At 40.8% G+C, this 12265-nt stretch overlaps 1 protein-coding gene across 1 annotated transcript in view; it reads right to left on the reverse strand.

Annotated features, from left to right (window-relative positions):
- arhgap15 (Rho GTPase activating protein 15) overlaps positions 1-12265 on the reverse strand; it is a 46767-nt gene that overhangs the window by 10006 nt on the left and 24496 nt on the right. The window contains exons 7-12 of the mRNA XM_017469956.3: positions 8944-9042; positions 7732-7870; positions 7245-7367; positions 5532-5630; positions 5354-5431; positions 4854-4988 (exon numbers count right to left, since the gene is read on the reverse strand). Coding sequence (XP_017325445.2) covers positions 4854-4988; positions 5354-5431; positions 5532-5630; positions 7245-7367; positions 7732-7870; positions 8944-9042 — 673 coding nt within the window. The remainder of the gene's footprint in view (positions 1-4853; positions 4989-5353; positions 5432-5531; positions 5631-7244; positions 7368-7731; positions 7871-8943; positions 9043-12265) is intronic.

A 12265-nucleotide genomic window follows, 5' to 3' on the forward strand; every position in this document is an offset into this window, starting at 1 on the left:
TTAGAAGGAGAAAAAAAACAACAACTTTGATTAGTAAAGTGTTGAGAGAGATGGGAGTGGCTGTTTATCATCATAATCCCCATAAGACATGTTCTGATTCTTTAAAAAAAAAAAAAAAAAAAAAGCATTTAGACAAATTTTCTGCCTTTACCCAATCTGTGAAAGCCTCAACACTTATTTGGCTTTGACAACTGCATGGCAGTCGGCCTGTGAAATATTTAATCTAGTCATTATTGCTGGCATTATTGCTGTCATTAATTACTTTGCCTTTGGTGGTGAGCATATTGGAGATGGTCCCTCGTTCTGCGTTGTGGACAGATGGTGCGGACAGTGTCATTAATATATAACAGAGTAAAAATGCCTGTATCTAAATCAGCGTGCACGTATACACCATGCTAATAGTTAGTCCTTACCCACAGTCCTCCCTGGCTGACATCACAGATGTACTATTTGAGCTACAGTTACCTTTTTTGCGCTTACGCATAATTATTATTTTTTATTGTTTTTGCAGCATTGCCTCATCATGCGACATAAAAATCAGTTTGCATGGACTAAATGCTCTTATGAGGAAAGGCGTATGACAATACGATCTATAAAAGATATATATAATACAATAGCATCCGTGGTTTGTTTGCATTAGCGACGGAAACAACTGTGAAAGTAATCCAGTCACGAACGCCGAGACCTACTTTGTTCAAATAAAGCTCGCTTCGGAGTCTACGCTCATCTAGGGGCTTTTGTCTACTGACTTCTATAAGCCCTGTCAAAGCAAATATTAGCACACTGCAAATAGTCCTGCAGGTTATGATTAAGATTTTAAACGTATCCCAATTGAATGCTTTGCTTTATGAATAACAAAGTCTTAGTGGATCAGCCGCTGTAATTTATTAAACATGAAAAACTCCTTGATGAAATATAGAGACTGGGAAGCATTTTATGCGTTTGAAAGTCTTTCTGCACGCCAGCTTTGCATGCCAATGAGTTCACACCAGAGAAATTAGACAACCTTCATAGAAGGCATCGTTTTTTAAGACCGGCCGTAATGAGTGGAAATCTGAATAATTCTACAGCTCATATAGAGAGGTATAGATCACACAGAAACATATTCAGCAGTTGAATGAATGGTGTCTCGTAGGCCATCGGTATTAATTCATCACGCTGCAGTATTTTTGTAGTATCTCTGTTCGAACATGGAACAAAGGGAACTTGGGAGTACAAACACACACACTTTGGTCAGATTCTCTGCGTGTCAACTCGAAGAACAAAACCTCAATTTGTCAGTGAGCACGCATTCACTGGGAACAACAAGGCACGCTTGTGTGCGAGACAGGTGGTGGGACAATGTCGCTAAGACACCAGGCAAGATGAATAATAGATTTGAGCCCATCATGAGCCAAGAACTGCTCGCTTGCCAACCTTTGCACTTCATGCACAGAATGAGGGAATGGAAAATTAGGCCAACTGTCTACCTGAGGAGAGGAAAGTCTAAATCGCGGACCAGGCATGGCGAATTAATAATTACATAAACACGTGTGACGGGGGTGTATTTCCAACATGAGTGGGATGATACAGTGGTAAACAATCGAGCAAAATGGTATTGAGGTCATTGTACCGGGGCGTTCCATAACTGTATTCAGAAAGCTTTGGGATGTAATGAGTAGGTCTATTATAAGCAAAGTTATAGTAGTGCAAGAGCGCAACCACAGCCTGTTCCAATCACAATGCGCTTTTGGGCATCGCTCCTAATTGAACCGACTAGGATCCAACGCGCTCTTCCAAAGACCTTTAGCTAATGCCACCCATTTAAAGGGCAGTCATGAGTAGGAGTGAGCTTGTTTTAATGATGCACTCTGGCCAATGTCATTATGAGAAACATATCCTTGTTCTATTGAATATTGAAAAAAATATTGTATCTGTAAGAAGATATAAGTGGATCTGGAAGCGGAGAGAAATTAGTTTGAATGACTCGTATGTGATGATAGTCATATGAAAGCAAACATAGTCACAGTCTCTCATCAGAGTTTGAGCTGGAATAACGAATCATGTGGAAATGGTATGATTTGATAGTACTTTCTCCTGACTGTTTATTTGACTTTGGTGCCTTTCCCTTTACAACTACCGTCTTTCCCATTCCTCCCCGCCCCCTCCAAAAAAAAGCTTTTGGTAGTAAAGCTCCATTTATCATGAAGTGTGTTGCAGGTTGAGCTAATTATACCTCCTGCTGTGATGAGCCTTATACCATGTTAATTAGTTGACTAAACATTATCTGTAAGTGATCAGGCGCCTCCGCTCATTAAGCGAATGGGAGCGGTTTGCAGTACGTAGGGCTACATGCAGTGCAAGTAAATATTTATTACCAAATAACCACGTCACCTCAGGCTGGTTCTCCAGCCAAAGGGGAGTACCAAGATGGCAATTCTGTAACAGGATAGAATTAGTCTTTTTAAAGCTGAAGTTTGACGAGCTTTAACAGGAAGCGTTCAAATCCTGACAATGCTACAGCCATCCACAGCAGGGAGTCCACAGAAGAGAGCAAAATCGGCTCTTGGTGAGAGGGACAGCGTGCTGTCTCCCCTGTCAATCACAGTTACGCTGGCTGTGAGCCTCTGTGAGGTTATGTATGCGGAAGAGGGTAGTTAATGCTTCCCTCTGAGTGTGTTATGCTGCCCTGTGACACAGCATGCGCAGCAGTTCGAAAAGATTTGGCTGGTTGGCTTCATATGTCTCGGTAGAAGCACATGCCTTTACCCACCGTTCTTGGTAACCTGCGTGTGATAGGTGGGTGTGAATTGGCCAGGATGAAAATAGGATGGGGGTGATGCCGTTTTTTTCTTTTTTCTTTATTTGTTGTCAAATGTAATACAAAGTAATATAAAAGCAGGAGACAATTTAAAAATGAAATACATCTAATAGGAATCTATTATATTACCAATCTATTACTGCATGAATAACCCTCATTTTAATCATCTCATTCGTTTCATTTCAATTTGGTTTAATTTAACAGTATGGCTTCAACAGGTTATAAAATAGCACGTCATATTATTTTGCATGTTGCTTTTTTTTTTATATCGCATGTTGACTGTTAATAGTGAGCACAACTCGGTGAAGCCAAGAAATACTAAATGGATTACTTTATCATGCTTTTCTCTATTTTTTGATTCAATTAATAAAATGCTGCCATCAAAGCACTCGCTTGTAAAGTGACCACAGTTTGAAGGATAAGCTGACCAAGGACTCTTCAACGCTTACAGCTGACTTTATGTAAGTGGAGTTTACCATTTTATTCATTTAATACATTCCGCCTTCGGGATAAGCAATATCTATAATTATTTACAGGGTGTCAGAAATGTCCATACTTGGGGGAAATTAACACTCTCTCTCTCATATATATATATATATATATATATATATATATATATATATATATATATATATATATATATATATGATTTTTTAAAGTTAGTCTTTAAGAACACCTTTGACAAAAGAAGAACGTATTGAAATCATTCTCATGGCTGGATCGGGAAGCTGTTACAAGGTTGCGATGGACTTTAACAGGAAACATGACGAGCACATCACACACAACACTGCTGCCAAACTCATTAACAAATTCAAAAAGACTGGAAGTGTTGCGGACAAACCGAGAAGCGGACGTCCACGAACATCCACTGACGAAGGCGCAACCGATATGGTGCTGGTGTACATAGTCCCCTACGTATGAAGACTTTTGGGACACCCTGTAGTATTTGGACAGTACGGTTAACTGCTTAATACTGTTCTTTGCTCAGGCTGATATCACAGCAAAAAAAAAATAAAAAAATGCACTTGAGATGAAGTGCATAATTTAAATTCTATCCAGCGTGCATAGCTTGTAAATAAATCTGTAGTTACGTCTGAGGTCTGTGCAATTTCAGTATTAAATTAAATAGCTGTGTATCTACAGACTACTATCCTTATAGATGGACACCTTTATAAACTGTTAAGAATATATCCGCTGAAGGAATAGCTCTAGCAAACATGAATGGAAACTAGCAGCTGCCAGTTATGTCATAAGTGGTGGCTATATGGTTTCATTTACTGTTAACAGCGTTGGCACTTTTGACAGGACTGTTCCTTTAAAGTGGAAAAAAATTCCATTATAAACGCTTAGCACTCAATGAGGCACACTGAAATAAGAACATGCCATCTTATGAGGTAGAGTGCCCAAGAGAACCAGCATGGCGTCAGTTGTCCTGCTAATATTGGGCCCAGAATTTGGCCTGCAGTGGTGTTGGGGGGTTCTATGTGATATTAAAGCTGATCTGGTGACAGTTTCAGTCTGCAGTGCAGACTTTGGCTATGCCCTCTGGCCTAAGGAATTCCCCTGCTCCCCAAACAAGGGACCAGCACAGTTTGGGAAAACCAACCTCCCTGTCAAAGAGTGCCCCCTTTTGGCCGGCAGGTGTTTCAGAATGGCCATGAAGTATGGTCAGTCTGAAATATTCTTTTTTTTTTTTTTTTACATTTAACTGAAACATTTCCAGAATCAGATGCTATTAGAAATGACAAAACGGTTCTCAAGTTACAGGAACTCACAACCACTGGTCAGTGTCTTTAGGTTTACTGTTGAAAGTTTATTTTTAATGGCTACATGCATGGAATAAGGCGCCACAAGGAATTCCTCCTAAATGTTTCAATATGTGTTTGTAATTTCAACAAGAGAGTTGAAATATATGTTTTAAAGGGAAAGGTTCCAGGGAAGTAATTATGCTCTTTCAAAAACTTCCAGAATGGTGACCAGATTTCTCAAGAATTGTTATTTAACAGAACAGCGTTGGTTTGATAGAAATGTGATAGAATGCAGTGTCACTTACTTATGGCCTCCACGAACATTTCGAAAAAGCGAAAGGGAAACAGAGGCTCTGGCAGTTCGCGGAAAAACAACTTTAGCGCACCAGTGATGACATGAATGTCCTCCCATTGGCTGTCGCCCAGATTCAGCTCCTCCTCTGGGGGTGGGGGGGTGGGGGGGTGGGGGGGGGGGACCAAACAGAAGGAGGAGGAAGGGAACAATTACAACATCAGTCTTTTGATGAGCAAATTAGAGAATGCTAATCGTGATGTCAGTGTTCTTTTGTTCCTGCAGTAGGACACGAACCTGTTAATTTGCCCCTTGAGAAATCAGAGACATTGTTCTCTGCCTTTCATATGAACTGAAAATACCTTTGAATATCATTGAGTGCAAAATACAATGAAAAAAGAGCCTTTGGCAGAAAGACACTGGTGTAAGTAGAAAAGACTGCGTATGCCCTGCAAATTATGCACACAGGCATTTAAATTTAAAAACAGAAAAAGCTATTTAAGTAAAGAGTACCTTGGTCAACTAGGAAGCGTAGTTTCTGAATCGTGGCCAGGTTGCCACTCACCCTGTATATGCCGTCAGCTTCTAGACCTGTGAGAACAGGATTTTAAAAAACGCAATGTTTATTATGGTGAGATATTAATAATTACGATACTATAACGACTGACTTTTTTTTCCAAAAGCCACGTACCTCGTTTTTCCACTTCCTTGACACACAGCTGGACAAATTTGGGAACCGTGGTCCCTTCCCGATTACACAAGGTCAACATGTGACATCCAAAGACGCAATCTGCAAGACGACTTTTCTTTTAATCATTTTCATGAACTTGGCATGCAGGCTTTCAAAAACGTAAAAAACATTTTAATTGATCGGATGTCACTTCGTTTGAGCCCTTTTCTGAAGCCGCCATCAGACGGACACCACCCTCAGTCTTGTGACACAGTTCTACCAAACTGCGACTGTCAATATGGAGTTACTCACAGTCTATTAACTTCCTCATCATTCGGCGTTTGAACTAATACGCGGCCAGCCAAGCGCTCCCCGAGGCTTATGGAACATCAAAGATGGCCTGCTCTCATTTGAGCACTCAGCAAAGGATGAGGGGGAAGGGAGGGAGGGGAGGGAGAGGCTGCACTAAATGCATAAATGACTGCAAGCAAGCCACCTTTGCATATAAATTTCTATCCGCACCACTTACTGGAGAAATATATGGCGGTAGGACCCTTTTATTAAATAAATTACCCTTTAATGGTGCGCTTGTGATATGAAGGGGACAGAAGAGTAATATGGTAAGAGATCTTCTCCTAACTAGCTTGCCTTGGAGCTCTGCCAGTGCTGTCAGTTCAAGGGCCACCTGCGCTATTTATTAATCCCAGACTACTTTTATTTATTCCTTCACCATTGTTCCTGTTTGATCGTTAAAAAGGCCATAGAGGAAATTACAAATATCATTACCTTCAGTTAAGAATTCTAACTATGCTTATAATGTTTGTTCTTGGAGGGGTGCAAAAAATCATTTAACTAATACCCCAGAGTTTCACGTAGATATTAATGCTAGCAGCTTCTACCAGGATATTATGGTGGAAAACTTACAGACTGTTACAAACCACTGACACCTATCATAAATGTTAAAGAACCTTACAGATTTAACCATAGGTTTAACAGTTTCAACAGTTAGACTTAACACAAAAAAAAAAATCAGCTTATTACAATATATGGCCAAAAGTATGTGGACACCTGACCAGCACACTTATATATAGCCTACGTGCTGAACATTCCATTCCATAACCATGGGCATTAATCTGGAGTCGGTCTCCTTTGCTCTTTTGGGAAGTCTTTCCACTAGATTTTGGAACGTGTCTGTGGGGATTTGAGCGTTAGTGAGGTCAGGCACTGATGATCTGGGGTGCAGTCGGCGTTTCACTTCATCCCAAAGGTGTACAGTGGGGTTGAAGTCAGGGCTTTCTACAGGACACTCAAGATCCAAACTTGGCAAACCATGTCTTCATGGAGCTTGCTTTGTGCACGAGGGCATTGTCATGCTGGAACATGTTTGGGCCTCTTAGTTCCTACAGTTCATATGAAGACATTCTATGGAATTGTGTGCTTCTAGCATTTTGGCAACAGTTCAAGAAGGAACACACATGAATGTGATGTCAGGTGTCCACATACTTTTGGCTATATAGTGTAAGAGCCTTAGATTATATAGATTGTGTTCCGTCCAAGTCCCTGTGAACGAATTGCTACAATATAAATGATAACACGATTAGAATAAGCACATTAATTAATATGAACCTGTGACTTGAATTTGAGCCCACACTATCGACAGAGCTGCTGTCAGAAAATGAATCAACACCGCCTGACCGATCAGCGCTGTGGTATAACATGTTTTTTGTGCTTCACCTTTAATGAGGCCTTTCTCCTGTAGTGTTTTCATGGAGGGCCGTCTGGAGATGAACTTCTTGAGGCGATTCTTCACGCCGTTCTTATCTGCGCTGTCAGAGGCACTGTAGTTCAGCTTGAACACTGCCCACGTTATATAAGGAAAGAAACTCATATTATGAACTTGGTTTCTGTGTTGTCTTTCAGCTTCTCATCATAAAAACATCTCAGAAAATTCAAACATTGATGTTTTAGACATCTTAAAGGAACTTCTTAAGAAAGCGAGATATAACTGATAATTTCAGTGGATGCATCAGAGGTAACAACTTCCTCTTGTCTTTCTTTTCTTAGCAGGAAGACATTTTAAGCTTTTCATCTACTAGTACAGTTCTGGGTTAATGTGTTATGTAGACAGTTGAATGGGGCTTGAAAACAATAATTATTCGGACTACCAAGAGGTTTTTAAAGAGGTCTTTGAATTTGTCTGTCACTGACACGCATTACTCACTGAGAGAGCGTCTGTTCTCTGATTTCGGCTCTTTGGCTTTGGATTTTGTTGAGTCATGGCCTCGTCTGGGCAGACACTCTGTGCTGCTGGACCGATGTAATGTGGCTTTTACCCCGCCGGACCCTGCGTCTGCACTGGACTGTTAAAAGAAGGTAAGCAGAATAAAGTTGGAAGTAGAAAAAGAATTCACCCTCTCTCAAAACGTCACACCACCGTGGTGTGGGGAGGTGGGGGGTGGGGGGTGGTTAGCATTTGATGAATTCTTCATCTACTTGTCAGCATTTGCAATGAGGTTTCATTAAGTCAACATTACTTAACATGATTTAAAGTATGTTACTTCATAGCAGGTGCTGTGAGATAGCTCATGAAACATTATTGCTCTGTTGAACCCATTTTGATTATTTTAAGCTGGATATATACTCACTGGCCACTTTAATAGGAACACCTGTGCCGCTGCTATGGCAGTAGGGTTACTTACCCTAAGCCTAAGCTCCAGTGAATGTTCACATTAAAGAATAGGGGGGGGGATTTCAGTTACTTTTACTGAGTCATGGTTGTTGGTGCCAGACGGGCTAGTTTAAGTCTTTCAGAAGCTGCTGGTTTTCACAAACAGCAGTCTTATTGAGTTTACACAGAATGGTGCAAAAAACATCCAGCGTGCGGCAGTTCTGTGGGCAGAAGCAAATTGTTAACGAGATAGTAGAATAGCCAGAGCTGACAGGAAGGCTATAATAACGCAAGTAAACACTCTTTACAATCATGGAGAATGGAAAGACATCTTGGAATGCACAACAGGGTGAAGCTCGAGGCGGATGGGCTACAATAGCAGAAGACCACATCGGCTTTGTCTTCTGTAAGCCAAGAACAGGAATCTCGTGTGACTACTAAAGGCACAGGTTCACCAAAACTGGACAGAATATATATGCCTCAAGGTTCAACATGTTTTATGACTCAGATGCTTTTCTTCTTACCCTGATTGTAAAAAGTGGTTATTTGAGTTACCGTAGTCGTCCTGTAAGCTCGAACCAGACTGGCCATTCTCGTCTGACCTCTCTCATCAACAAATCATTTCCAAAAATCTCAGATCAGCAGTTATGAAATATCTCACATGTAACTGAATGAATGTAGAAATGAATTGTGAATAGCGACGAGTCTTGTAATGAAGATGCAGTTTCAGGTACTACGGAAATTGCCTTGAATAAAATGGCTCACCGATCTGTCCGCTGTTTTTTTGATGGCATCATGCCATTTACTGATTGTAGGGTAGTCATCTGATTGCAGAAGCAGCTCCTCACCGGACCTTGTTGTTATCTGTGAACAATAAAGATTGAATACTTTTAAAATGAATAAAATAGATGTCTCCATATCTATCACTAGAACGTCAAGACAAATAACCCTGTATTAAGTTCACATGACTGCTGTTATTGTGTGGAGGTGTAAATTGGCGTCAAATTGCCAGGGTAAAGATGTTATGACAGCATTGTAAGTAGCTGATAAGTGGGGTCACAGGCTTCGAGCTGTACAGAAACGACCTCGATCGGGCTTCAGTCCGGGTTAGTTGTTGCTTATTCTTTAGGTAATGGCAAAATTCCTCAGGCTCATCCTGAGGAAGCAGAGCTACAATATCCAAGCTGTTATACAGGATATGTTACACTATACCTTCCAATGCTCTGTGGAGCTTTTTTGACAAAGAGAACCAGGACATTATTGGCGCACCTTCCACTGATGGTGTTCAGGCTTTCAATCATTCACAATTGCAGCCACCTGTACTTTTACACTTGCTATGAAAGACTTTGACATGTTGTAACTATGGATTATATGGCCGAAAGTTTGAGACACCTGACAATGTGCACCCATCTGTACACGTTTAACGTTCCATTCCAGATTTCGGTTCCCTTTTGCTGTTATAATAACCTCCACTCTTCTGGGAAGGCTTTCCACTAGTTTTCAGAGAGTGGCTGTGGGGATTTGTGCTCATTCAGCCATGACTCCTTAGCTCTAGTGAAAGGAAATCAATTGTGTGCTTCCAATATCGAGGCAACAATCTGGGGAAGGAACGCATTTGGGTGTGATTGTCAGGTGATAGTCACAAACACATCCATCTGTCCATTTTCCATACCGCTTATCCTGCACAGGGTTGCGAGGAGCCTGGGGACGCAGTGGACGCGGTGCCAAATCATTGCAGTGCACAATCACACTCTACGGACTATTTGGGAAAGACAATCAGCCTGAAACACATGTCTTTGGACTGGAGGAGAAAACCGGAGTGCCCGGAGGAAACCCCCAAAGCATGGGGAAAACATGCAAACTCCATGCACACAGTGCGGAGGCAGGATTCGAACCTCCAACCGCAGAGGTGCGAGACAAACATGCGAACCACTAAGCCACCGTGCCCCCTAATGTAGATCTAATTAACTTCGAAATATGAGCTCTATGTAAAGTAGACTATTAATAAATAGAGACCACATGGTTGTTGATTTCAAACGTATCATCTGCTTTGTGCCATCGTGTTAAAAGCTGAATAGGATGTGAGAAACAAATATTCTCCCCCGGGCTCATCTCAGTTTGCATGATACCTTACTAAATGCTGCCCTTGTTTTCTCCGAGTGCCGTAACTGCACATGGCACCGTCACACAGCATAATGTCCTTTCACAGAAAATCCTACCCAACACCCCTGCTAAGGTCAGCATTGTCACATACCCTTGGAATTTCCTGGTGCTTGCTGTTTGACACTGCATTCATACAAAAGCGAGAATTGTTTTAACATCACTAGTATCTAAAAATACCAGATGGTATCACAGGGCATCTTGTTCTCTCCTAGTCACTCTACATAGACATCCAAAGTTTGTGCCTTTTGGAAAGAGGCTTTTCTGACTTTGAGAGAGAATGGCAGATGGGATTGGAGCGGTCTCTTTGGGGATAGTGGGCATATACAGGGAATGATTTGGGGCAGCTTGTCAGAATGGGTTTGCTAGAAATCCATTTTTAGATGTAGACCATGTGAGTGAGAGTGTTTGTTCTAAATCTCAGTCTGCCGATGGACGCGAACATTATAGTTTGTGCAAATGCGGAGTACGATTCGGCGGGATCGAATACGTGCACGAGTAAACCTTGCGCAAAAGAAACTGAAACGTTTATGTATACTTTTGTCTTTTCTTGTGAAATGAAATTTGCAGCTGTATTAATACACATCTGAGACCAATCACCCTTTCAGTAATCATGAATCCAGAACACGTAGGGGGGAACAAAAACAGAAATCTGGAAAAATTAGCATTGTATATAATTCTCATTACACAAACTAACGCTTTCTGACATGAGCTTTCGTTTATTGTTAGCATTTTTGTGTAAATGATGCTTTTAACAAATTAAAAGTTAAACTACTTCTAACTTCCCTTTAACGGCCAGTCAGCTTCCTGGCAGTAAACCTTCTTCTGAGGTTTAAAGGAAAATTTCTTTAAACATCAAAGCATTTCATTTTAGTTGATTGGCCCCAGGCAGATTATCGGAGAAATAGAAATTTGAAGCAGTCATTTCTCACAAAAGGAGTGCACATTTTTCAATCTGATTTTAATCTTCTAAATGTTCATACGCATATTCATATCTTATCCCTCGGCTACCACTCGTAATCCCAGCCCCGAATGCTTTTAGAAATGTCTGTTTGCTATTCGTCTCTGGTTCGGCCCATGTCAACATGAAGCAAAAGAGAAAACCGAGACGATAACCGTAGACGAGGTTGTTTGAGCTGTAGCTGGACGTTCAGTGAATAGAATGGATTATCACAGTTTGAAGCTTTTTGAGACGAATCAAAACCGTTAACCAGGATTCAGCTTGTGAGTTTGTTTTTTATTAACCAAAAAAAAAAACAACAGTTAAAAATGTGCTAACCACATAAACTGGATGACTTTGTTGTTGTTGTTGTTGTTGTTTTGTATGCAAATTATATGGTGTAATATTAAAAAACTAAACAAAAAACAAAAAAACAAAAACTGAAGTGTAGGTGGCCTTGGCCGGTCAATGCCCACATTTTATTTAAGCTCTAACAAAAAGAACAGACTTGAAGCCTCTGTATAATGAGCCAGAGGAAGACTGACTTTTAGCTGTCGATGTTCTACATCTGTCTCATAAGAGTAATAAAAAACTATATGCACTGTACTTGCTGGTTTTACAATGTATACCAGTCATCGGCTCAGCAGAACAAACTTAATACTGTGGCTAACATCAGATAACATTAGCGTTAAACGTTGCAGACATTAGCTGACCACATGCATTGTGCGTAATACACCTTTTTAAAACTCTGTTTAATAAGGGTCTATCGACCAGCCATTCAGTCTCCAGGATGAATACAACATACACTATATGATATGTCCAAAAGTTTGTGGACACCGGACCATCACACTTTTATGTGTTTGGTGAACAACCCATTCCAGCTTTTCCCCTTTCACTGTCATAAAAAAGCTCCAGTCTTCTGGGAAGGCTTTCCATTAGATTTTGGAGCGTAGCTAGGATTTTTGTTCATTCAGCCACAAGAGCATT

Source organism: Ictalurus punctatus, chromosome 6 (assembly GCF_001660625.3).
Source record: "Ictalurus punctatus breed USDA103 chromosome 6, Coco_2.0, whole genome shotgun sequence".
Classification (NCBI taxonomy): Eukaryota; Metazoa; Chordata; class Actinopteri; order Siluriformes; family Ictaluridae; genus Ictalurus; species Ictalurus punctatus.